Genomic DNA, 23,126 nt, shown 5'->3' on the forward strand with positions numbered 1-23,126 from the left:
AAAAGCCTTAATCATTATCCAATCAAGTAAAAGTAAAACCTCTGAATCCAATACACCCTAATACACCCAGAGTAGAAGACCAGTCCACAAATGCAATCCAATATTTCCTCTTGGAATTCATGAACAATATCAAACTGCCACAGGTGCTCAAGATTTTTTATTTTAAAAATGAATAAATAAATAAAAGAACATCTTTAGAAGTGCTGAGTGCTGTAAAAATGGTATCTATTGCCCCAAGACAGGGCTCTCCTGGCTCCCACAGCCCCTGACCACACTGTCGTAACCATTGTCTCCCGAGATGGGGCTCCTGGTGGCCAGGCACAGAGGCCCCACCGTGAGCATCCCCCAGGCCAAGCTCCCTGGGGCAGGGAGCACAGATCCAGTGGGGAGAGGCCGGAGGTGGCAGGCAGTTGTGGTGGTAAAAGAGTGATTCCTGCGCTTGCCTCCCCCAAGTGCACACCTTGGAGGAAGAACGCCTGCTGCTCTGCCCACACCAGCCAGGAGCTGCACAAGGACACCTCCCTCCTGTACCGCTTTAACTGGGAACACTGCCGCAAGATGGAGCCTGCCTGCAAGCGCCACTTCATTCAGGACAACTGCCTGTATGAGTGCTCCCCCAACCTGGGGCCCTGGATCCAGCAGGTACTGGGATCTCCCTCACCCCACCCCGGCAGGCGCCTCCAGCTCAGTCCCCTTCCAGGCTGTGGCTGCCAACAGCCCTGGCTGAGAGGAGCCCTTCCTCTGCCCCTCCCGCCCAGGTGGACCAGAGCTGGCGCAAAGAGCGGATCCTGAACGTGCCCCTGTGCAAGGAGGATTGTGAGCGCTGGTGGGAGGACTGCCGCTCCTCCTACACCTGCAAGAGCAACTGGCACAAGGGCTGGAACTGGACCTCAGGTGAGTGGAGGGAGGTGGATGGGAGTGGGGGGAGGGGCTGGAAGAGATGAGGGCTGGCCCAGAAGCGAAGGGTCCTGTGTTCTCCATCAGGAATTTTTTTTTTTTAAGATTTATTTTTTATTTATTTCTCTCCCCTTCTCCGACCCCCCCCCCCCCCAAGTTGTCTGCTCTCTGTCCATTCGCTGCGTGTGTTCTTCTGTGTCTGCTTGTATTCTTGTCAGCGGTACCTGGAATCTGTGTCTCTTTTTGTTGCGTCATCTTCCTGTGTCAGCTCTTGGTGTGTGTAGCGCCACTCCTAGGCAGGCTGCACTTTTTTTTTGCGCTGGGTGGCTCTCCTTACAGGATGCACTCCTTACACGTGGGGCTTCCTACGTGGGGGGGCACTCCTTGCACTCGTCAGCCCTGCGCGTGGGCCAGCTCATCACATGGGTCAGGATGCCCTGGGTTTGAACCTTGGACCTCCCATGTGGTAGGCGGACGCCCTATCCATTGGGCCAAATCCGCTTCCCTCCATCAGGAATTAACCAGTGTCCAGCCGGGGCTGCCTGCCGCACTTTTGAGTCCTACTTCCCCACGCCTGCCGCCCTGTGCGAGGGCCTCTGGAGTCACTCCTACAAGGTCAGCAACTACAGCCGAGGGAGCGGCCGCTGCATCCAGATGTGGTTTGATCCGGCCAAGGGCAACCCCAATGAGGAGGTGGCCAGGTTCTATGCTGCAAACATAAATGTGGAAGCAGTGAGAGCTGGGGCTGTGCTCCCCGGGACCCGAACTCTCCTGCTCAGCCTGGCCCCGATGCTGCTACTCGCGCTCATGACCTGAGTCCAGGCCCTCCCCTTTGCTTTTCTGGAGCCTGCTCAGGCGGGGCTCAGCACTCACAAACAGGGGAGCACTAGGCATGCTTCAGTCCATTACTCACCCCACCCCTCCATCACCCAGTTCCTGCTCCATGGTGGGACTTGGGATTCCTCTAACTGCCATTCTAATAAATAGATTGACACATCCATGTGTCCCATGAATTATTTTGGTTTTGAGTTTGTGGGTGCAGATTCCATAGCTTTTGGATTTTAGATTAGAGCAACTAGATCTGGGTGTGAATCCCAACTCTGCCACTTAATACGGGAAAGTGAGCGTTGCTCCACTGCTCTGTGTCTTAACTGTCCTCCAGGTGTGCCGCCTAGAAAGCGCGTGAGCCCAGTGCCTGAATATTCCTAGTCTTCCAGGTCCTGTTGGCTCTCGAAGCCCCAGGCCTTCATTATTTGTATTGGTCCCCAAGCGCCTCCCTTCCCCCCAACCCTAGTCTGCCTGGCCCTGTGCTGAGCTCTGCAATGGGAGAGCTGGGAATGGGAGTCCAGCGAAGGAGCTGGGCTCTCAGCAGGCGTGAAAAACTTCACACTGCTTAACAGGATGTGGATTGAAGGTGCAGAATTGGGGCTTGGGACCTTCAGAGGAGGGAGAGAGCAGACTGCAAGGCCAGTGTTTTGGAGGCCTGGCTGGAAGAGGGCTGGGGAGGTTTAGGGCTTAGGGGCTTCCCAGAGGCAGGAGCCAGGCCTCATTCTCGCACCTTTGCCCCCTCCTGGGATGGGTGGACACCTGTCTTGAAGCAACACTGGTCTCTTCTCAGCCCTCAGAGGCCAGGCCTGAGTTGGTCTCTGGACCTTCCATCTCCCCTTCTCCCCCGAGGAAGTCTCTGTCCCCACACCTTGACTGCAGTTATCCCTGTCCTTACCTATGTAAAGACCCTCAGGTGAGTGACTGTCTTAGGACAGACATGCAGACTCCAGGTCCCTGGCCCTTATACCAGGTGCCCCTCACGCCAGGCCCACCCTCCCCCATACCAAAAAGTGACTGAGGAGGAAAGCCGGGTACAGACCGGAGGTTGAGATATAAGGTTCCCGGCGGGGCCTGGAGACAATCCTGGATGGGGGCCTGTTGTTTATGAATTTATCTGATCCGGAAGGTTCCACAAGGGCCCCTCCACGTCCCAGGCTTTGTTCCAGCGGCTCCAACCTACTGGATCCTCGAAATGGAGGAAGGAGCTCGTCGGGACTCGCCCGGACTCGGTCTACGGGCTTCACTTAGCAACGTGAAGGTTCCCCCCGAGGTTACGGGGCACGGCGCGCCCCGCGCGGGCGCGGCGAGCGGCGGGCCGGCGGCCTGCGCCTTTAAGGAGGCAGGGGCGGAGGAGCGGGGCAGGAAGCGGCCTCCCGGGAGACGCCGCCACGGGCTAGGTCTTTTTTGGGGGGAAGGGGCGGGCCTCGCCGCGCCCCGCCCCCCTTCTGGCGGCCGCGCCCTCCCCCGCCCCGGGAGGCCGCGCGGGCCGGGGGCGCTGGAGCGTGCCGAGCCCCCGGCGCTCCCCGCTCGGCGTCCGGCCCGCCGGGGAGCAAGTTTGCTGACTTGGGGGAGCTGGGCGGGGCCGCGTGCTAATAATACCCGCTGGTTTCGCAGCCGCGCTTTACAGTTTACACAGCGGTCACCTTCGTTACTCCTTAATTAATAATAAAAAGAGCCGCCGTCCCGGAGCGCCCGCCGCCTGCCAGGCCCCGCGCCGAGCGCGTTCCAGGCCCCGTCCCCCTGGGTCTGCCCCCGGGACCTCCTCCCCAGGTTCCAGGGCGGGAAGCCGCGTCGGGGAGACGTGCGGGGGCTCGCCTGGGGCCTCTCCGCGGGCGCGAGTCCTACCCCCGGGTCTCCGCGAGCCGCGGGGGCGGAGCGGCGGGCGGGGCGGAGGGCGGGGGGTGGCGGCGGCGGAGGATGGCCATCTTAAGTGGCCGCGAGAGTCCCGGCCGCCTCCCGGGGGAAGGGGCCCTGCGACGGCCCGGAGGTGGGGGCCTGCGCGAGGTGGCCGAAGCTCTGGAGAGAGATCGGGAGCTCGGAGGGTTGGGGGAATTTTCTCCTGAAGGGGGGGGGGGGGGGGTCCTTGAATTGAACTGCTGAACCCGTCAAGGCCGGGCCTGCGGGAATGGGGGAGTGGTGCCAGGGGCCTTGGCGGAGAGGGGGAGGCGCTACCGGGGGAGGGGGGGCGGCGGAGAGGGGGCACAGGCCCTCGCGTGGAGGTGTGGGAGGGAATCCGATCTTTGTGGAGGGTTTCTCCCGCGGGATTTGTTGGGGGCCGGACCCAGTGGAGTTTAGAGTTGAGGTCTAAGCGGGGACTTCATCGCAGTTGGGTCCGGTCTGCTCGGGTGATGGGGAGACGGATAAAAGGAAGTTCATTCTTCGCTGGTTTGGGGCGCCCCGATCCTGCGGTGCTGTAGAGGGGCCGGATGGAAAGGATTTGGGGTACAATCAGACCCTAATGGAGGTTGGGAGTCCTATTATTACGAGCATGGAAGGGAAGCTGAATTCTCAGTGGGGAGCGGGGACCGGGCCCCGAAGAGTCTGGGCGCAGGGCGGTGGTCTCGGACTTCGATGAGGGGGGGGCGGGGAGTTGGGGACTGGATTTCTGCGGGGTGCTGATGAGGGGCCAGGATCATTGAGGGGTTTGGAAGGTCGGTTGTCCCTGCGGTGGGAGGGGGGACCCCTGGGGGGGGGGTCCCGGGTCCTGCGAGAATGTGGAGGGACACGATCCCCGCCGGCAAGAGGGTGGGGGCAGGGGCGCCCCGGGCCGTGGGCCGAGCCGAGGGGGAGGGAGCCGGCCGCCCGGCTCTGCGCTCCGCTCCCGCCCCTCCCCCGCCGCCTCTGAACAAACTTTTCTTTCTCTTCAAGTTGAGGCCAGCGCTGCAGGCGGCGGCGGCTGCGCAGTGAACTAGGAGACCGTCGCGGGGGGGCGCGGAGCCCCGATCCCCGACCCGGTCCCGCCCGCGGACCCTCAGGCCTGGGACCCGGACCCGGCCCTGGCCCCAGCCCGGAGCGGCCGGGGACGGATGGCGCCCGGCGCCCCGCGCCGGCAGCGCTGAGCCCGGCGCGGGCCATGGCCTCGGCGTGCGGGGCGCCGGGCCCGGGAGTCGCCGGGTCCGGGGGCGCGCTGGGCAGCCCGGCCCCCGCCTGGTACCACCGCGACCTGAGCCGCGCCGCCGCCGAGGAGCTGCTGGCCCGGGCGGGCCGCGATGGCAGCTTCCTGGTTCGCGACAGCGAGAGCGTGGCGGGGGCCTTCGCGCTCTGCGTCCTGTGAGTGTGGCGGGGGCTCCGGGCAGGCCGGGGGCGTGGGGAGGGCCGGGCTCGGGGTGACCCGGGCGGTGGGACGCTAGCGCCCCCCAGAGTAGAGGCTTTGGCATTAGCCTGGAGCTGAGGAAGGATGCAGGGGCACTTCCTGCTGTGTGTCTAGGGGCACTTTCTAGAACCTCGGAGCAGAGGGTGCGGGGTCCCGTGACCCAGCAGGGCTGTGACGGGGGAAACGCAGGCAGTCCCTGGCGGGCTCTCTCAGACACCCTCCAGTTCTGAGGCGCCAGAGCAGTGAGGACCGTGTTCCAAGGTTGTGTTCGGCTCTGTTTGTTTAGAGATAGAGCGTCAAATGGGGACAGGGGCCTACCGGGATGTGTGGGGACCCCCAGCAGCTTCCTTAGGGCCCCTTCTGTGCCCCCAGTTCTGCAGTCGGGACTGCCTGGCTGTGTGTAGCTGGGGCTTGTGGGTTGGTGTTGAGAGAAGGGTTGGGGAAGAGGAGGAGCACGGGACGCTGCGTGGGGCTGTCACTGTTTCCTGAGTCAGCCACTAGATGTGTGTGCCCCTGGCTCTGGGTGCGAGTTGTGCCGTGGGACTCGCCGCTCTCCAAGTGGGCCTGGGCCTGTGTACGTTTAGCAGTGGTACTGGGGTGAGTTTGCACTTTCAGTTTGAGAGTCTTCTCCCAGGTCTGCTCTCCCTCCGGCACCCCCAGCCCCCCACAGACACACAGTCTGACCCGGCGTGGGCTCCTGTGGGCCTCTGGAGTGGGAGGTGGAGGAGTGGGGAGCTCCAGGAGCTGCTTTGTTTAGAGGCACTTGTGTTCCTCCCCAGCCCCTCCCCCAGTCCCTCTGTCTCCTCCTCCCCCCTCTGTTACAGTTGGCAATGTCTAGAGACAAATTTGATTGGCACGACTGGGATGGCCCTACTGGCACCTGGTGTATAGAGGCCAGGGACCATGCAAACATCCTACAATGCACAGGCCAGGCCGGCACAACAACCAATTACTGGGTCCAAAATGTCCATGGTGGTTGAGAACTCAGGCAACCTGAAGGCAAAGAGGCCCTATACATCCTTGCTCTCCCCCAAGTCCCAGGCCCAGTTTTGGGTCCCAGGCAGACGGATACCCTAGGAGTCCTGCCTCCCTGCCCTCTCCGAGGCATACCCCCTAATCAGGGCAGGGAGGGAGGCAGGTGCTACGTCTTCAGCTGTTGAGTGGAGTGGGACAGCTGGGGCCTGTGTTTGGTGAGGGACATTATTGTCCCAGGAGGGGTAGAATCCCAGCTCCACTGGCAGGGGAGGAGGTGGGTGCGGTGAGGGGGCTTTGTGTGACCCTGGGGGTGGAAATCGGAAATGAGTGATTTCTTAGACTTCCCAAACCATAGGTCCTTGCTTATCTGTATGTACACCTGCATGTAGACAGGTAGCGTTCAATATCAAGCCACACTCCTGCCCTGGCAGGCACAGGGAGTCGACCAGCAGGCCAGGAAGAGCAGCCCTGGCTTGGCCTTTCGCTTGCTCGGTATCCTGACCCAAATCACTTTTCCCCTCTGAGCCTCAGTTTTCCCATCCGGAGAATGAGGATAAAAATAATACCTGGCTCAGAATGTGCGGATTAAATGAGATCACGGCTGTAGGTCATTGGGTACTCGGCCTGCCACAAGGCCAGGATTCAGTTAATAGGACGCTGTTATTGTTATAAACACAGCCCCACAGCCCACAGGCCAACACAGCCAGCCCCACAGCCACCCACGCAGCTTGTGCCAGTCCAGCAGGAGTGTCCCTGGTGGGAGTGGCTGTGTGGCAAGGGCGTGGGGTCTCAGGCAGGCATTTGGCTCTCTCTGGTGCCAATGTTCCCTCCCGCCCAACACACACCCAGGCTGGGCGACTCCGTGGGGCCACACTACCCCGATCCAGGGCGCAGGCAGAGGGAGCCCCCCGCCCCCCACGGAGCCTGCGCCTGCGGAAGGCCTGCTCAGCTGTCACCTGCTCAGCTGACGCTGCCATCTGTCAGCACCCCCTTGCCCTTTCTCTGCTTGGGTCTCCTAGAGGCCCAGGTCTCCCAGAGGGGGATCCCCTTGGCTCATCCCAGTGTCCTGGTATCTGGGGGAAGGAGGGAGGGAAAGCTCCAGGGTGATGCCCCCTCTCCCCCCAGCCCACCTCCCACAGACACCCCTGACTATAGCCGAGGGCCGGCAGGCGCACGCGTGTGATCACACTGCGCCCGTGTGCGCAGGGGGCAGCCAGGCTTCTGAGGACTCTTACTCTGGCAGGGGGGCCGGGCGGTTACCGCAGCCCACAGGGGCTGTTTAGACAGCTGTGGAGGCCACAAAAGAACTGCCTGTGGCTCCCCAGCCCCTCGGTGGGTGTGGAGCCTGCTCAGGTCTGTGGGTGGCGGGGGAGGAGGGAGGTGGAAATGAAGGCCCCATCATTAACCCTGTGCAGCCCGGGCCAGCGCTTTGAGGGGAGCCAAGCTGAGGGGGCCTGCGGGCTGAAGGGCTGAATCTGGGGACGGGAGGGGCTGGGGGCCTGGGAGTGACAGCACCTGGCCCTGCCTCCCCATCAGGTATCAGAAGCACGTGCACACGTACCGCATCCTGCCCGATGGAGAAGACTTCCTGGCCGTGCAGGTAGGGGCTTTTGACCCCCGCCCCCTAACCCCTCACCCTGACTCCAACCTGGGCCTCGGGACCCCCTGGCTGACCCCTGCTGCCACCCTCGATGGCCCGCAGACCTCGCAGGGCGTGCCCGTGCGCCGCTTCCAGACGCTGGGCGAGCTCATCGGCCTGTACGCGCAGCCCAGCCAGGGCCTCGTGTGCGCGCTGCTGCTGCCCGTGGAGCGGGAGCGGGAGCCTGACCCGCCCGACGACCGCGACGCCTCAGGTACGCCCAGACGCCGCAGTGCCTCGGGTACCACCTGCTTCTTCCCACTGCCCTTGCTCACCTCCCCGAAAGCCCCCGCCCCACCTCCCTAACCATGGTGCCAGGGCCCCTTCTTCCCGTTTTCCATGGAAGTCTCTGATAGCCACAGCATACGTCTCACCCCGTACCCCACTGAGGGTGGGAAGCCCAAACTGCTGCCCCCTGCCCTTGTCCACAGATGGGGAGGACGAGAAGCCCCCACTGCCCCCGCGCTCTGGCTCCACCAGCATTTCTGCCCCCTTGGGGCCCAGCAGCCCCCCACCAGTCCCTGAGACCCCTACAACTCTGACTGCTGAGAGGTGAGACCCCTGCTTCTCCACCAAACAGCAAGTCCCTTTCTCATCTGGGAACTGTCCCCAACAAGGGTGGGGAGACTTTCTAAGCCCATCTACCCCCAGGGCCCCCCATCCCCATCTCAGCCCGATCCCTGCCATCCACTGGCCCCCGGTACCGTCTTCTGCTAGGGACGGGGTGGGGATGCTGGGACAGGGTCAGGCAGGGCCTCCACTGACTTCTTGACCCCTCCCCCAAGTGCTCCCAATGGGCTGAGCACTGTCTCACACGAGTACTTGAAGGGTAGCTACGGGCTGGACCTGGAGGCCGTGCGGGGCGGAGCCAGCAACCTGCCTCACCTCACCCGCACCCTCGCCACCTCGTGCCGGCGGCTACACAGGTACCTGGGACATCCAACCCCGCGCCCTGAGCCCTGACCTCTGATCTGTCCTCACCCGTTCCCTTGCTGCACGAGTGACCTGACCCTTGACCTCTGACCCTGAACACGAACCAGCCATTGCCTCCTGACCCTTTCTCACCTGTACCCTTGTTTCCTCTACTGGAGGCCGAGGCTAGACTCTTGGCCCCCATCCCCCGTACCTAAGCTGGGGTGGGGGGGGTCTTCTGACCTGATGTCCTCTCTAGTGAGGTGGACAAGGTCCTGTCAGGCCTGGAGATCCTGTCCAAGGTGTTTGACCAGCAGAGCTCACCTATGGTGACCCGCTTTTTGCAGCAGCAGGTGAGATTGTGGGAAGCCTTCAGGGGGATGGAGTCTGACTTTGGGGCTGGGGAGGGGGTACTGCCTGATAGCCTTGTGTACAAGCCTCATTCTCCCCCCAGAGCCCACCCCAGACTGGGGAGCAGGAACTAGAGAGCCTGGTGCTGAAGCTGTCGGTGCTCAAGGACTTCCTGTCTGGCATCCAGAAGAAGGTGGCCTGAATCCAACCTCTGTCCCCTGATCCCTCCATTTCCCTTGGCCTAACACTGATCTCAGTCCTGACCCTCCAGTTTAGCCTTGACCCCCGGTGTCAGCCATGCCCGTCCCTTCCCCCGCCCTCAGCCTGCCCCTGACCTGCCCCTGCCCTGCCCCTCCAGGCCCTGAAAGCCCTGCAGGACATGAGCTCCACAGCACCCCCAGCTCCACCGCAGCCGTCCGCCCGCAAGGCCAAGACTATCCCTGTGCAGGCCTTTGAGGTACGTGGCAGGGGATGCCAGGTGGGACAAAGGACATTCAGAGGTGACAAGGCATTGCCTGCCCCGAGGGCTGAGCAGCCTCCCCACTTCCTGCCCCTGGGCTGCAGGTGAAGCTGGACGTGACCCTGGGTGACCTCACCAAGATTGGGAAGTCGCAGAAGTTCACGCTGAGCGTGGACGTGGAGGGCGGGCGGCTGGTGCTGCTGCGGAGACAGCGCGACTCCCAGGAGGACTGGACCACCTTCACGCACGACCGCAGTGAGCCAGGGCCAGCCCCGGGGCGGCGGGTGGACAGGGCCCGGCCCCGGCTCTAGGGCTGCCGGCCTGTTGTGACCTGTCTTCTATTTCTTAGTCCGTCAGCTCATTAAGTCCCAGCGGGTCCAGAACAAACTGGGTGTCGTGTTTGAGAAAGAGAAGGACCGGACCCAGCGCAAGGACTTCATCTTTGTCAGTGCCAGGGTGAGTGGCCGGTGGGGCAAGGCCTTTGTGGACCGCAGGGGTCCTTAGCTGGGCGTTTGGGAGAGTGTGATGTAGGCGTGTCATCCCTCCTGGCAGGGGTGGGTCTGGCAACATAGGGAGTATCTGTATGAAGAGTGGGTGTTCTAAGGGTGATTTAAACAGTCACTCAATGAACATTTATTGAGCGTCTACTATGTGCCTGAGTTGCGTCGTGGGTAGCAGTGGTGAGCCAGACAGGCAAGCCTCTCCCCTCGCGGTACTTGCTGTCTAGCAGGCTGTCCCTGTGGGAGGTGGGGCTTCGCGGCTGTCCCACCTGCCCCTGACTGGCCGCTGTCCCCCTAGAAGCGGGAGGCCTTCTGCCAGCTGCTGCAGCTCATGAAGAATAAGCACTCCAAGCAGGACGAGCCCGACATGATCTCCGTTTTCATAGGCACCTGGAATATGGGTCAGGCCCGGGCTGGGGGGGTGGGCGGGAGAGATGGGTGGCCCCAGGGCAGGGGGCTGGCCCCGCCCTGACCCGTCCCCTTCTCCTCCAGGAAGCGTGCCGCCTCCGAAAAACGTGACCTCTTGGTTCACGTCGAAGGGTCTGGGGAAGACCCTGGATGAGGTCACGGTGACCATCCCCCATGACATCTACGTCTTCGGCACCCAGGAGAACTCGGTGGGCGACCGCGAGTGGCTGGACCTGCTGCGCGGGGGTCTCAAGGAGCTCACGGATCTGGATTACCGCCCGGTGAGGGGGGCTCGGGGGGCGTCGCCTCGTCCAGCGCCCGTCCTCCCGGACGTTAGCCCACGCCCCTCGGGGCGCCTGGCTGGCTCTCCCCGGGTGCCCTGCGCACACCCCGGGGGAGCTCTGACCCGAGCGCCCCTGCTGCGGCAAGGCCCGTCTCTCGCTGACCCCTTAGGAGAAGGGGATGGCGGGCTTCCCTGTCCTGTGACTGACGCTGCAGGCCAGGCCTGACCCCCCGCCTTCTACCCAGATTGCCATGCAGTCCCTGTGGAACATCAAGGTGGCCGTGCTGGTCAAGCCCGAGCACGAGAACCGCATCAGCCACGTCAGCACGTCCAGCGTCAAGACCGGCATCGCCAACACCCTGGGTGAGCCGGCGGGCGGGCCGCCTCTCGGCCGGGGCTCTCCTCCCTTAGGGTGGTCTCAGCTTCCCCACATACAGGGGACGTTCAACTTCCTGCAGCGTATTTACGTTGTAAAGTTATTCCAGCCCCGCCGTGAAGGCAGGGCCGGGGTTTTTCCCTCCGCCTCATAGATGATAAAATTCAGGCCTAGAGTGGTTGAGTCACTTGTCCAAGGTCACACAGCAAGTAAGTGGTGGAGCCAGGCCCAGTGCCCAGGCCTCTCGATTTGCAGTCGAGTGCTTCCTCAGGACTGCCTCTGCCCAGAATCTGCAGGTCCTTTCCACTTCCCCTTGGGATCTGCACACACACACACACACACACACACACACACACACACACACGCAGGCTCCGGCCCTCCACATAGCCCGTGTGTGCCCTGTGTGGCCCCCCGGGGAGGGTGTGGGTGCATTCAGGGGCCCTCCTGCCCCCCAGCTTGGGAGGGTCCTTCTCCCTGCTTCGAGGGAGAGTGGGAGCCCTGCAGGGTGACCCGGGCCTCTCTCTCTCGCTCGCTCGCCATGGCAGGGAACAAGGGGGCCGTGGGCGTCTCCTTCATGTTCAATGGCACCTCGTTCGGGTTTGTGAACTGCCACCTCACTTCGGGAAACGAGAAGACTGCTCGGTGAGGGGGCACCTTCCCCCGGTCTCTCCATCCCCAGCCCCTGTTCTCCTGAGACCTCATCTCTCTCCCACGCCTCAGCGTGTGACCCTCCCGCAGGCCGGTCCCCACAGCCCTCCTCTCCTCCCTTCTTCCAGCTCAGGTCCCCTCTGGCCGTCCCTGACCCTGACCTTGTCCCTAGCTCCTCCCCATGTCCTCCGGGGCCCCAGTCCCTGCCCCACCTCCCCGGTCCCGGAGAGGGAACGTTGCTCCTGTCCATGACTCCCGACCCTGGGGACCCCTGCCACTGTAGGCGGAACCAGAACTACCTGGACATCCTGCGGCTGCTCTCGCTGGGCGACCGGCAGCTCAGTGCCTTCGACATCTCTCTGCGTTTCACTCACCTCTTCTGGTTTGGGGACCTCAACTACCGCCTGGACATGGATATCCAGGTGTGAGCAGGGCGGGTGGCGGGTGGCGAGCCTGGGCTGGCTGCGGCTCAGGAGTGGACGTGTCCAGCCTCTGTGTCCCCTTCCCCAGGAGATCCTGAACTACATCAGCAGGAAGGAGTTTGAACCCCTGCTCAGGGTGGACCAGCTCAACTTGGAGCGGGAGAAGCACAAGGTCTTCCTTCGATTCAGTGAGTGTGGGGCCCGGAAGGCGGTCGCTGAGGGTGGGGGGCTGGTGGAATCCCTGGGTCCTCAGGGCTCTGACCCCACCTTCCCTAGGTGAGGAGGAGATCTCTTTTCCCCCCACCTACCGCTATGAGCGGGGCTCCCGGGACACGTACGCCTGGCACAAGCAGAAGCCAACTGGGGTGAGTGTGGAGAGGGGGGAGGGCCTCGGGAGACCCCAGGACCACAGCGAGTCTGGGCGTCTGCAGTTCCCACTCCAGCTCCTTTGGCCTCTCTGGCTCTTCAGAGTGACCTTGGGTATTGTGAGAATCCCAGAAGGGTGGTGGGTGCCGGGGCCCAGTGTCACGTGGAGCTTATCAGCTCTGGGTCAGGCCCCACCTGTCGGCTCTTACCATCCTGCCATCCCCTGCCCCAGGTCCGGACCAACGTGCCCTCGTGGTGTGACCGGATTCTCTGGAAATCCTACCCTGAGACCCACATCATCTGCAATTCCTATGGTCAGAGCCTCCCGGACGGGCCAAGGGGAGACCCTGGGCGGGCACTGTCCCGGCTGTGCTCCAGTTCTTCCCCCTGAACCCCCAATCCGGTCCCCCCTCAGGCTGCACCGATGACATCGTCACCAGCGACCACTCCCCCGTGTTTGGGACGTTCGAGGTTGGAGTTACCTCTCAGTTCATCTCCAAGAAAGGTGACTGTCCTGGATTATTTGTGGGTGTGGCAGGAATCTGGGCAGGCCTAGGTCTGCGTATACGTGGGGAGGTGTGTGTGCGTGGACATGTGTGCAGGAGTGCTGGTGAATGTGTGCTGTTGAGAGTGGCAGGCGCATGCACACTCGTGGGTGTGTGGATGTGTGTGGTGGAAACGTGCGTGTGTCCATACCTGCCTGGAGCCTCGACGTGTGCCCGCGGGCGTGCCCCGTGGACTGTGGGTGGGCAATCCCTGCAGGCATTCGGTCCCCAGGCCCCTCTCAGATGGGTCTCTCATCCTCGGCTTGTCTGTTTGCTCTGTCCCGGCTTTCGGGCCTCCCTGTTGGCGGCTTAGGGTGCCCCTCCTGGCCTTCCCTGCCCACTCTGCCGGGAATCCTGATTTCGGGTCCCAGCGCTCAGCTTCTCTGTCGCGCTCCTCCTGCGATCCTCTAGTGCCCACTAGGCTGCCCTCCCGCCTGCCCCACAGGGCTCTCGAAGACTTCAGACCAGGCCTACATTGAGTTCGAGAGCATCGAGGCCATCGTGAAGACTGCCAGCCGCACCAAGTTCTTCATCGAGTTCTACTCCACCTGCCTGGAGGGTCAGAGGCAGGACCCAGGGCCAGCTGCGGGCCAAGGGGGGTGGGAGGCCAGAGGGCGCCCAGAGCCATCAGCCCCCTGCCGAGGGGGAAGGAAAGAAGGTGCAACTGGATGTCCCCCTTCCCCACCCCAGAGTACAAGAAGAGCTTTGAGAACGATGCCCAGAGCAGCGATAACATCAACTTCCTCAAGGTGCAGTGGTCCTCGCGCCAACTGCCCACGGTGAGGCTGCAGGCAGAGCCCGGGCTCGTGGGAGCTGACACAGAGAGGGGTGTGGGCACACGGGGTGCAGGCGCTGGGAGGGGTGGGCATGGAGAGGGGCGCGGCAGCGCGCACGGGAGCCTGCCTCAGAAGGAGCAGGAGGGCAGCCCCGTGGAACCCGCGTGTGCGTGTGACTGTGGTTGGGCGTGAATGAGAATGAGGACACTGCCACAGTCGGGGAGTGAGGCACCAAGTTGCAGTTCCTTCCTTTATTCCGTAAAGACATTGCTAAATGTCAGGTCCCCTGTTGGACACTGAGGAGGCAGAAAGATATTTAGTTACAATGTTGAGTGCTACGAAAGGCCCATGCAGGGCTGTGTCTTGTACACTATGGATTGGGGATCTTTTCCTAAAGAGTTGTTGAGCAGGAGTGAGCCTGGCAGAGTCTGAGGGAGGGGAGGGAGCAGAGGCAGGGGCCACATGTGGGAGGAGCCAGGAGATGGGGGTTGGCGCTCTGTTCCTCACTGGGCCTCGCCACTCCCCAGCTAAAGCCCATTCTGGCTGACATCGAGTACCTGCAGGATCAGCACCTCCTGCTCACAGTCAAGTCCATGGACGGCTACGAATCCTACGGTGAGGGATGCGAGGTGCCGAGGGGTTCAGGAAGCCGGGCAGGGGCCTAGAAAGTTTTGGCAATTTGCGAGTCTGTCTCCCCTGCCCTTCAGGGGAGTGTGTGGTTGCGCTCAAGTCCATGATCGGCAGCACGGCCCAGCAGTTCTTGACCTTCCTGTCCCACCGAGGCGAGGAGACAGGCAACATCCGTGGCTCCATGAAGGTTCGGGTGCCCACGGAGCGCCTGGGCACCCGTGAACGCCTCTACGGTGGGAGCGCTGTTGGGGAGGGGGTGGGGCATAAGAGGGGTGGTGTGAAGGCGGGGTCTAGGAGGGGAGCTCTTGGGGGGCATGTGGAATCCCTGGGATACTTGAAGGTTCTGTCGCCACAGCTGGGAGTAGACCTGCCTTGGGGAGGAGCTGGAAGGAGCTGGCAGACCCAGCAGGTCTCTGTGGGCTCCAGGACCCCGGGTCCCCTCTGAGCCTGCCTTCCTCCCCCCTCCCCCCCCCCCCCCCAGAGTGGATCAGCATTGATAAGGACGAGGCAGGAGCAAAGAGTAAGGCCCCGTCCGCGTCCCGGGGTAGCCAGGAGCCCAGGTGAGCTGGGGCTCTGGGCGGGGTGGGGTGTATGTGAAGCGGGGCCCGGGGCTCCTCGTCAGCCCCCACTTCACCTCCCCTCGCCTGTGCATGCCTGGCAGGTCAGGGAGCCGCAAGCCAGCCCCCGCGGAGGCCTCCTGCCCACTGTCCAAGTTATTCGAAGAATCGGAGAAACCGCCACCAACCGGGAGGCCCCCAGCCCCACCCCGAGCAGCTCCCCGGGAGGAGCCCTTGACCTCCAGGTGAGAGGAGGAACTTGTCATCCCTGCCCCCCCACTTTAGCCCTCCCTTTCAGGACCAGCCTAGGAATCATCCTCTGGTTGTGTGCTGTGCCACCCATTACCAGAGGTCCCACTGTGGCCAGCGGGGCCTCCCTTAGATGTGGTTCCAAGTCACAGGCAGCACGGTCAGCCTTTGCTCTCCATTCTGCCTTAAAAAATAAAGAGATTGCTTTTAAAACGGCTCCTTCCATGTAAACAGACTTCACTTGAGATTCCCGTTTGGAGAAAGCACGTGGTAAGCCACGGGATTTCTCAAGGCGTTTTCTGTGGAATACTGTCTGACAAGATGCTCCACTAAAAACGGGTTTGTGGTCAAGTGGGTTTGGGAAATGCTTCTTGCTAGATTCTTTTCTTAGATATTCACAGTGCACATTAGTATTAGCAAAAGCTCTGAGCATGTCGACAGGAAGGAAATCTTTTTCCAGTTCTGTTTATTATAGCTTCCCAAACTTTACAGGCCAGGAAACTTTTTTTCCCCCACGTAATAACAATTAGTATCTTGTGAAACTAGTGCTCCATGTTCCGTACTTGGGGAGAGCAAGGCTTGCTATCAGATTATATCCCACTGTTGCTTGAACTTAAATAAAAGCTCCTAGATACAGTTTGGTGCCTTTTCACTCATCTTTAGCTGTCCTCAGTCCCCTTGGTTTTATTGCCAGGCTCCAGTAAAACTAACCTGAATCCTTGAGTAGCTTCCTCAGCGGGGTAAGCCTCCAAGTCTACCGGTCTGGCCGCCCATTCTCCTTAAAGGCCTTTACTGCCCTGCCCGCCTGGCACCTCTGTCTTTGAGCTCAGGTGTCACAGTTACAAAGTCATAAAAGATCTGAGAATCTTAGCAGTGAGGTGAGAAGGTTTAGAGTTATCCATTCAACTCCCCCACCCCACCCTCTTGGTTTTAGAGATGAGGAAAGCATGGGTGGGAGTGGGAACGGAACTTTGCTCAAGGTCACACAGAGGTCTGGGGCCATGGCCCCGTCTCCTCTCAGTCCAGTTCTCCTTCCGCTGTGCCCAGTGCCTTCACCTTGGGTGTATGGGTGCTGACTCAGTTATCCTGCTCCCCAACCCAGGTCGAAGCCAGAGGGGGCTCCAGAGCCGGAAGGGGTGGCGGCCCCCCCACCCAAGAACAGCTTCAATAACCCTGCCTACTACGTCCTTGAGGGGGTCCCGCATCAGCTGCTGCCCCCGGAGCCGCCCTCACCTGCCAGGGCCCCAGTCCCACCGGCTGCCAAGAACAAAGTGGCCATCACAGTGCCTGCCCCACAGCTTGGGCGCCACCGGCCCCCCCGTGTGGGAGAGGGGAGCTCATCAGATGAGGATTCCGGGGGCACACTGCCCCCTCCAGACTTTCCACCCCCACCACTCCCAGACTCCGCTATCTTCCTGCCCCCCAGCCTGGATCCTCTGCCAGGGCCAGTGGTCCGCAGCCGCAGTGGGGGTGAGGCCCGGGGGCCACCCCCTCCCAAGGCCCACCCAAGGCCCCCGTTGCCCCCAGGCCCCTCACCTGCCAGCACTTTCCTGGGGGAGGTAGCCAGCGGGGACGACCGCTCCTGTTCCGTGCTGCAAATGGCCAAGACTCTAAGTGAGGTGGACTACGCCCCCACTGGGCCTGGCCGCGCGGCGCTCCTCCCAAGCCCCTTGGAGCTGCAGGCGTCCCGGGGACTGCCTTTGGACTATGGCCGGCCCCTCAGCTTCCCTCCGCCCCGCATCCGAGAGAGCATCCAGGAGGACCTGGCAGAGGAGGTGTGTGGGTCAGGGTGGTGCGGTGAGTGCCTGAAGCGTGCGTCTCCCTCCGCTGTGTGCGCTCCCTGGTGCCCTCTCTGCTCTGAACTGGTCCCTGGGGAGTCCTGAATCAGCCCGGTCCCAGAGCCCGCGGGAGGGTGTGGCTGTCTGCAGGTGCCTCCGTGTGCGCGCAAGGCGGCGCTCCCCTGACACGCCTTACTCCCTCAGGCTCCGTGCCCGCAGGGCGGGCGGGCCGGCGGGCTGGGCGAGGCGGGCATGGGCGCCTGGCTGCGGGCCATCGGCTTGGAGCGCTACGAGGAGGGCCTGGTGCACAATGGCTGGGACGACCTGGAGTTCCTCAGGTGGGGGAGGGGCTGGAGGCGGACGGGCGGGGCGGGGCCGGCCTGGGGGCGGGGCGACGGGCCCTGGCAGACTCTAGCCCACCCTCCCGCTTGTTATCCCCACAGCGACATCACCGAGGAGGATCTGGAGGAAGCTGGGGTGCAGGACCCGGCTCACAAGCGCCTCCTTCTGGATACTCTTCAGCTCAGCAAGTGATGGCTAAGGCCAAGCGAAGCCGCGGACTCTGCGCCTCCCGCGCCCCCGCGAACCCCAGCCATAGCCCCGGGGTTGACAAGTTATGAGTGGCAGGGCAGGGCCTTTCTGCCTATTTATTGGGAGAACCGCGTTCCCCTCTGTCCTGTCAGTTGGGACATCCTTTCCCCGTCCTTATAGGCCAGGGCTCGGGGGGGTCAGTTTTGCCCGGACCACCAGGGGTCTGGGTTACTTTGTCTGGTGCTGTCCTCCCTTTCTGGACCCCTCCTCCCAGCCCCAGGGGTGCCCGTCTGTGAGGCATAAGTTGGGTACGTCTGGGCGCCCATTTTCACCGCTGTTTCTGCTGCCCTTTGAGGGGCCTGAACCACAGGGGAGGGGCCTTAGCTAGGGCCTCTCCCCAACCCCCCCACTGGGGGGGTGTCCGTTCATAATGAAGGAACAGCCCGAGGACCGGGCTGAGATTTATTTAAATTTTCCGTGTGGGTTTGGGGAGGGAGGGCACCCTAATCTTATTGTGGGGAGGGGGGCTGGGGCGGGGCCATTTAGAGGCAGTTTGCTTGGTTCCTGCTGCAGCAGGTCTGTACAGCCCTGTGCCCGGGGAGCATGGCAGGCACCCCCCGGGTTCCTCACTGGGGGCAGCTGGGGACAAGATTCTAGCCGTGGCCCTGTCCCCATCCTGGGCACGCAGAAGGGCTGCCTGCGTGATATCTTCAATAAATTAAGTTTATTTGGATTGAGCAGAATTCACCTCAATAAATTACAGACAAGTTTTTCAAAGGAAAAGGAAAAAAAGTAAGGAAAATGGGAAGCCCCTCTGCCCCACCGCCTGAGCAGCCTTCCACCTCTCCGACCGGCTGGGATGGGAGGGCGTCCGCGACCGAGGACTTGGTCCTGGCAGCTGTCCCGGCAACGCCCGGGTGGGGTCACTGCGGGTGGGCCGGAGCAGCCACCGGGGGAGGAGGCTGGGCCGCTCTAAGGGCCTCCAGGTTCCGCAACTGCGTTAGGGACGGGCGTAATTTGAAGCCGGCTTGAAAGAAGGCCAAGCTGGGGAAGGGGCCCTGGGCAGTCCCGTTCGGGAACTCGGTGGAAAGTAGCCCACGCGGCCCACTGAGAGCAGGTGAGGAGGAGAGTGGCCCTGACTCAGTTTCCAAAGCTGGGGAGGTACACCTAAGGGCCAGATACTGGGGAGGGTGGGGAGGGATGGGGGCTTTCTGGGCAGGCGGCCAGGATGGGGAGGGACTCGGTCGGGTCCAGGAGGGGCAGGGCCGTCTCCGAGGGCGGGCCGGGAGCCTCTAGAGTCCGGTGGCTAGAAGAGGTTGGTCTTCAGAGCGGGGCCGGGCTTCCTGTGGAAGGAGGACAGAACCCCCGAGAAGGGTCCGGGCCCGGGCTCCGCCGGCTGCCAGGCCTTAAGTAGCTCGGCCGCTCCCGCGCCGGGCCCGCCGCCTCCGCCGCCCGCCACGCCGGCCCACAAGGGGCCCTTGAGCGTCTGTGGCCCGGAGCCCAGGACGCCGGGCAGCGGGCTGGGGCTCAGGCGCGGGCTGGCCAGGCCGGGCGCGGGCGGCGGCGGCAGCGACGCGGTGCTGTCAGGCGTGGGGCTGCACGTGGACTCTTTGGAGTCGTCGTCCTCGGACGAGCAGCGGGCCTCGCCCTTTTTCGCGCTCGCCGCGCCCGCCGCGCCCTTGGCGCTGGCCGCGCGCTCCTGTTTGCGGAACTTGGCTCGGCGGTTCTGGAACCAGACCTGCGGGCACAGGGGCCGGTCAGCCTGGCCGAGGGTCGTGGGGCGTATAGCGTTAGCCCCGGACCTCTGTCCGGAAGGGGCTGAGACTGGGCTGAGGCCTTCCCCACCTGCTGGGGAGGCCCTCCCCACTGGGCGCACTGCCCTCATCGTCTCTCCACTCCCCTTCTCTCCTCCAGTTGCCCCTTCCTCCAGGGCCTTACGATCTTACCCTTGGAATCTGCTTCCCTGTGGATCCCGCTGCCTCCCAGTGTTGACCTCCTGCAAGGGATTCTGCCTCGTTCTTCTCTGCACTCTAAGCCCTTCCCCCAAATCCCTTCTTTTAGGAAGGTCGGGGTTCCTGCCTGGAGTACCGGGCGGGTGGAGCCTGGGTTAGGGCCCCGGGGAACCGTTTGTCTCCGGGCTTCCTGTAAAGGCGGGCTGGCTGAATATCTGTACCCCGGATTCGTACAAGACAGACATCAGAGTCCGCCCAAGCCTTGTTGGTCTGCCTTGCACTTGCCCCAAGCTTAGGCTTCCGCGGTTCGGCGGTTGCAGAGCGGGAGGGGTGGGGGGACCTGATCGCCTGCCCCACTCCCGCCTGGGCTCCGTCCTGAGAAAGCCTGGGGCTCCCCTCGGCCCACCTGGCCGTTGTGCCGTGTTCTCAAGCTCCACTTTGACCGCCCACACTCCAGGGAGACTAAAGGGAAACTGAAGCGGAGGTCGAGTGGGGCCGAATAACTCCGGTCTTCCGAGGGCCTCAGGTTTGCAAAATCATGGCCAGCCGCCTCCCTCCGCCTGTTCTCTCGGCCCAGGCGCCCTCGGACTGCGCCCTGGTCTCTGAGCTCCACCCCCAGGCTGCTCCTGGCCCGCCGCCGCCGCCGGGTGTCCCGCACTAACCTCCCGCGCCCCGCGCCCCGCACGTACACTCCAGTACACACGCGCGCGTACACACACCTGCACGCGAGCCTCGGTGAGGTCGATCTTCAGCGCCAGCTCCTCGCGCGTGTAAATGTCGGGATAGTGGGTCTCGGCGAAGACGCGCTCCAGCTCCTTGAGCTGCGCGCTCGTGAATGTGGTGCGGATGCGCCGCTGCTTGCGCTTTTCGTGCAGGCCCGACGGCTCCGGGAAGAACTTGTAGGGCACTGCGGGTGTGTGCGGAGAGGGGAGGAGGGAACGTGGGTGGGGAGGCGTGGGGGGCCGAGCTCGGTCCGCCGGGTCATTCCCTGAAGGGGTCGGGCACTGCACCCACCCCCGCCCCTGGCCTGGGCCCTCCGCCTCCTCCTCTCATCTCCGCGCTGAGCGTCACCTTTTCCCTCGCTCCACCGAGTCATCAAGGGTGAAGGTGGACAGGGCGCGGGGAGACCTGGGGCTCAAGAGAGGCGGCCAGGGAGCCAGAGTCAGAGGAGCCAGAATCAATCCTCTGACTAGGGGCCCCGACCTATCTATGGTCGCCTCCCCTCTCCCAGCTCAGCCCGCGGGAGCATTTCTACCCTTTCCTCCATGTGCCTCTCCCTCCCCTGGTTCCCGGTCCTTCTCCCCATTTCAGGTCCTGCTCAGCCCACCCTTGTCCTGACTCCCCCTCCTCATCAGCACCGCAGGCCTCCTCAGCCAGTCCTGGGCGGGGGGTTCTGCCGACTCAGACTCCCCTGCCCTGGACTACCTCTTGCCCCACCATGCGCTCTCTGCCATTTGATCCCCTCTACCTGGCCCTCCATCTCTCTCCTTCCCAGGTCTACCCCCATCCCTGGGCCCCATTCTCCAGATGTCCTACTCTCCTCTTCCCCATCTCTCTTCAACCTTCTCTTTCTGGACAGCTCTTTTCCTTATGGCCACTTCTGAGAAGGGTTCCTATTTCTCCCCACCCAGATTGCTCCATCCTCTTCCCACTGCTTCCTCCCAGGCATTCATCTCCGTGTCCTATCTCCCCAAAGCTGCCCCACCCCTCCCTCTCTTCCCACTCCACACCCCAGACTCCAGTGCCCCACACGATAGTGTTTCTGGTGCTATTTCTCCATCCCTGTCCCCACCCCCTCTGTATGTCTCCATATTCTCCGGGGGACCCCAATCTCCTTCATTTTTATCTCACTCCCCAGGTCCCCATCTCCCCTAAGGCTTGTCTCCAACACTCAATTCCCATCTCCATCTTCCCCATCCCTGCCCTCAGTCTTCCTTAGTTCCCATTTCCCACAATCCGCAGCCCTTCCCGCCATCACCTGGTTCTTACCTGCATCTCCCCAACCCTGGGTCCTCATTTCTTCCAGGGTCGCCAATCTTCTTATCTTTGCTCCTAACTTTCTGCACCTATCCCCAGCTCAGAACCCCATCTCCCCAGCATCCCATCACCACATTGCTTTCCCCATCTCCCCAAACCTGGGCCTGATGAGGTCCTCAATCTCTCCAAACCTGTGCCAGTCTCTGTTCCCGTCTCCTTGTTTTCATCTCTCCAAATCCAGGCCCCTACCTCCCCCTCTCTGCCTGCCCTGGGCTTCTTGAAGGATCAGTTAGGTTTCCCCGGAGGAAAGGAGATTGGGTGGGGCAGGCTGGGACTCTCTCTGATCTAAGTGATGGGGATGGCTGGGGCACTGTGTAAGGATGAGGGTTTGGTGGTGACAGCGACTTGAGCATCACAGGGACTGTTTCTTGGTCCTGCGAGACTCTAGCTGGACAATCTCTGAGGGGAATGGGGAAATGAAGATGCAAGGACCCAGCCCCCTTTTCTGCAGAGCAGGCCACACACCCACGATTTCCATGGCTAAAGAGGGTTTGGGCCACGGCAGGACAGGGCCAAGGCAGGACAGGAGGGACTCCACGAAGGTTCCCAGCTGGGCAGCTCAGCTGTCGCAGGGGTCCATGGCGGGGATCTCGCAGGGAGGGGGCGGGCATGTTAAGGATGGGGATCTGCCTGGGGGTTCCGTTGAGAACCTCTCATGAGGATAAAGAAGAGTGAGAGGTTTTGTGGTCAGGCTTTGAGGGAGAGGCGGGCCTGGTGAGGGGCTCGGGCTGCAATGGGGGATCTACTCCCTGGACACAGGATAGGGATGTGGCAGCGAAAAGGAAGGGTGAGAGGCTGGGGCTCCTTCCTGCCGAGGGGAACCCTGTCCTACAGGAGGACCGGAGGTCCCGTACGGTGTGGAGAGTATGGCCGGGGCAGGGATAGGGGCGGCGGAAGGGACAGTCGCAATCACCTGCCGAGTAGGACAGAGGCTGGGGGCTCCGCAGGATTTGTAGAGAGGGGTGGGCCGGGGCTGCGCTCACCTGCCGAGTAGGGCGCGGGCTGGTGGTCCCGCAGGGCGCCCAGCGCGCAGTTGGAGGAGCCGAGCGCGGGGCAGGGCGGCCCCGCAGCGGGAAAGGCCGGCCGCAGAGGGCTGTACTGGAAGCCACCGGGCTGGCTGCAGGCGCCGAAGTCGCCGTAGGCGGACGCCTCCATGGCCGCCACGCACGAGTCGTACGAATTGAGGTAGGAGTAGTCCATCGGCCCGGGGCGCGGGGGCGGGGGCCGGGCCGGGCCGGGCCGGGTCGGGGTCCCGGGCCGGGTCGGGGTCGGGCTGCGGGTCCAGGCGCCAGGCGCCGAGTTCTCGACGTCGGCTCTGAGCGCCGGCAAGTCCGCCCGCCCCGTCGCGGCCGCGCTCCGCCCGGGTGCAACGCCAGTGCAGCGCGGCCCGGCCCGCGCGCCTTTTAACGCGCAAGACCCCGCGGAGGGGGCGGGGCGGGGCGAGCTCCGTGGGGCGGGGCCTGAGCGGCCAAGGCCCCGCCCCAGCCGCCCCCGACCCCCCCACCCCCCACCCCAAAGGGTCTCCGCCGCCCGCTTAGGCCTCTGGAGGCGCCCGGCGGGGCTGCGCGGGGCCGCGTCCCCATGTCCCCATCCCTCCCCAAGCCACACCGGACCTTCGGCCTCCACACATCGTGCCGGGCCGGAGGGTCCCGACCCCTTTCCCCGGCCTCCCACCTGCGGCCCCACGGAAGGG

At 63.1% G+C, this 23,126-nt stretch overlaps 3 protein-coding genes and 1 long non-coding RNA gene across 7 annotated transcripts in view; 2 read left to right on the top strand and 2 right to left on the bottom strand.

Annotated features, from left to right (window-relative positions):
- LOC101420076 (folate receptor beta-like) overlaps positions 1-1,895 on the top strand; it is a 31,665-nt gene extending 29,770 nt beyond the window's left edge. For all 4 annotated transcript variants that reach the window (XM_058305889.2, XM_058305886.2, XM_058305887.2 and 1 more), the window contains 3 exons: positions 454-642; positions 759-894; positions 1,412-1,895. In XM_058305889.2, the coding sequence (XP_058161872.1) occupies positions 454-642; positions 759-894; positions 1,412-1,713 (627 nt within the window). In that variant the 3' untranslated portion in view covers positions 1,714-1,895. The remainder of the gene's footprint in view (positions 1-453; positions 643-758; positions 895-1,411) is intronic.
- On the bottom strand, positions 143-3,080 carry LOC131280083 (uncharacterized). Its single transcript, XR_009187666.1, has 2 exons — positions 2,765-3,080; positions 143-1,606 (listed from the first exon to the last, which is right to left on the bottom strand). It is a non-coding gene; the product is annotated as an uncharacterized lncRNA (long non-coding RNA).
- A 1,517-nt stretch (positions 3,081-4,597) lies between these two features.
- On the top strand, positions 4,598-18,181 carry INPPL1 (inositol polyphosphate phosphatase like 1). Its single transcript, XM_058305891.2, has 28 exons — positions 4,598-4,995; positions 7,550-7,613; positions 7,716-7,866; positions 8,084-8,204; positions 8,438-8,578; positions 8,824-8,917; positions 9,019-9,108; positions 9,274-9,372; positions 9,480-9,630; positions 9,725-9,831; positions 10,174-10,276; positions 10,368-10,564; positions 10,812-10,929; positions 11,488-11,584; positions 11,874-12,012; positions 12,101-12,200; positions 12,289-12,377; positions 12,611-12,692; positions 12,794-12,883; positions 13,369-13,482; positions 13,614-13,702; positions 14,227-14,314; positions 14,407-14,562; positions 14,811-14,889; positions 14,991-15,131; positions 16,238-16,910; positions 17,118-17,251; positions 17,357-18,181. Exons 1-28 carry the CDS (start codon positions 4,799-4,801, stop codon positions 17,445-17,447), a joined length of 3,795 nt encoding a protein of 1,264 aa, XP_058161874.1. The 5' UTR covers positions 4,598-4,798; the 3' UTR covers positions 17,448-18,181.
- Positions 18,182-18,676: 495 nt separating this feature from the next.
- PHOX2A (paired like homeobox 2A) lies at positions 18,677-22,633 on the bottom strand. Its single transcript, XM_004480122.4, has 3 exons — positions 22,417-22,633; positions 20,116-20,303; positions 18,677-19,182 (listed from the first exon to the last, which is right to left on the bottom strand). Exons 1-3 carry the CDS (start codon positions 22,631-22,633, stop codon positions 18,751-18,753), a joined length of 837 nt encoding a protein of 278 aa, XP_004480179.1. The 3' UTR covers positions 18,677-18,750.
- Between the last annotated feature and the right edge of the window lie 493 nt (positions 22,634-23,126).

The sequence above is a fragment of the Dasypus novemcinctus genome, chromosome 10 (genome assembly GCF_030445035.2).
Source record: "Dasypus novemcinctus isolate mDasNov1 chromosome 10, mDasNov1.1.hap2, whole genome shotgun sequence".
NCBI lineage: Eukaryota > Metazoa > Chordata > Mammalia > Cingulata > Dasypodidae > Dasypus > Dasypus novemcinctus.

Bases quoted from the DNA above. Each gene is read 5' to 3' on its own strand.
- INPPL1 (XM_058305891.2), top strand. From the start codon at position 4,799: ATGGCCTCGGCGTGCGGGGCGCCGGGCCCGGGAGTCGCCGGGTCCGGG. The intron at 9,631-9,724 runs GTGAGCCAGGGC...TCTATTTCTTAG, and splicing joins CACCTTCACGCACGACCGCA to TCCGTCAGCTCATTAAGTCC. The intron at 14,563-14,810 runs GTGGGAGCGCTG...CCCCCCCCCCAG, and splicing joins CACCCGTGAACGCCTCTACG to AGTGGATCAGCATTGATAAG.
- PHOX2A (XM_004480122.4), bottom strand. From the start codon at position 22,633: ATGGACTACTCCTACCTCAATTCGTACGACTCGTGCGTGGCGGCCATG. The intron at 20,304-22,416 runs GTGAGCGCAGCC...ACACACCCGCAG, and splicing joins GCCCGCGCCCTACTCGGCAG to TGCCCTACAAGTTCTTCCCG. The intron at 19,183-20,115 runs GTGTGTGTACGC...CTGTGCCCGCAG, and splicing joins TCACCGAGGCTCGCGTGCAG to GTCTGGTTCCAGAACCGCCG.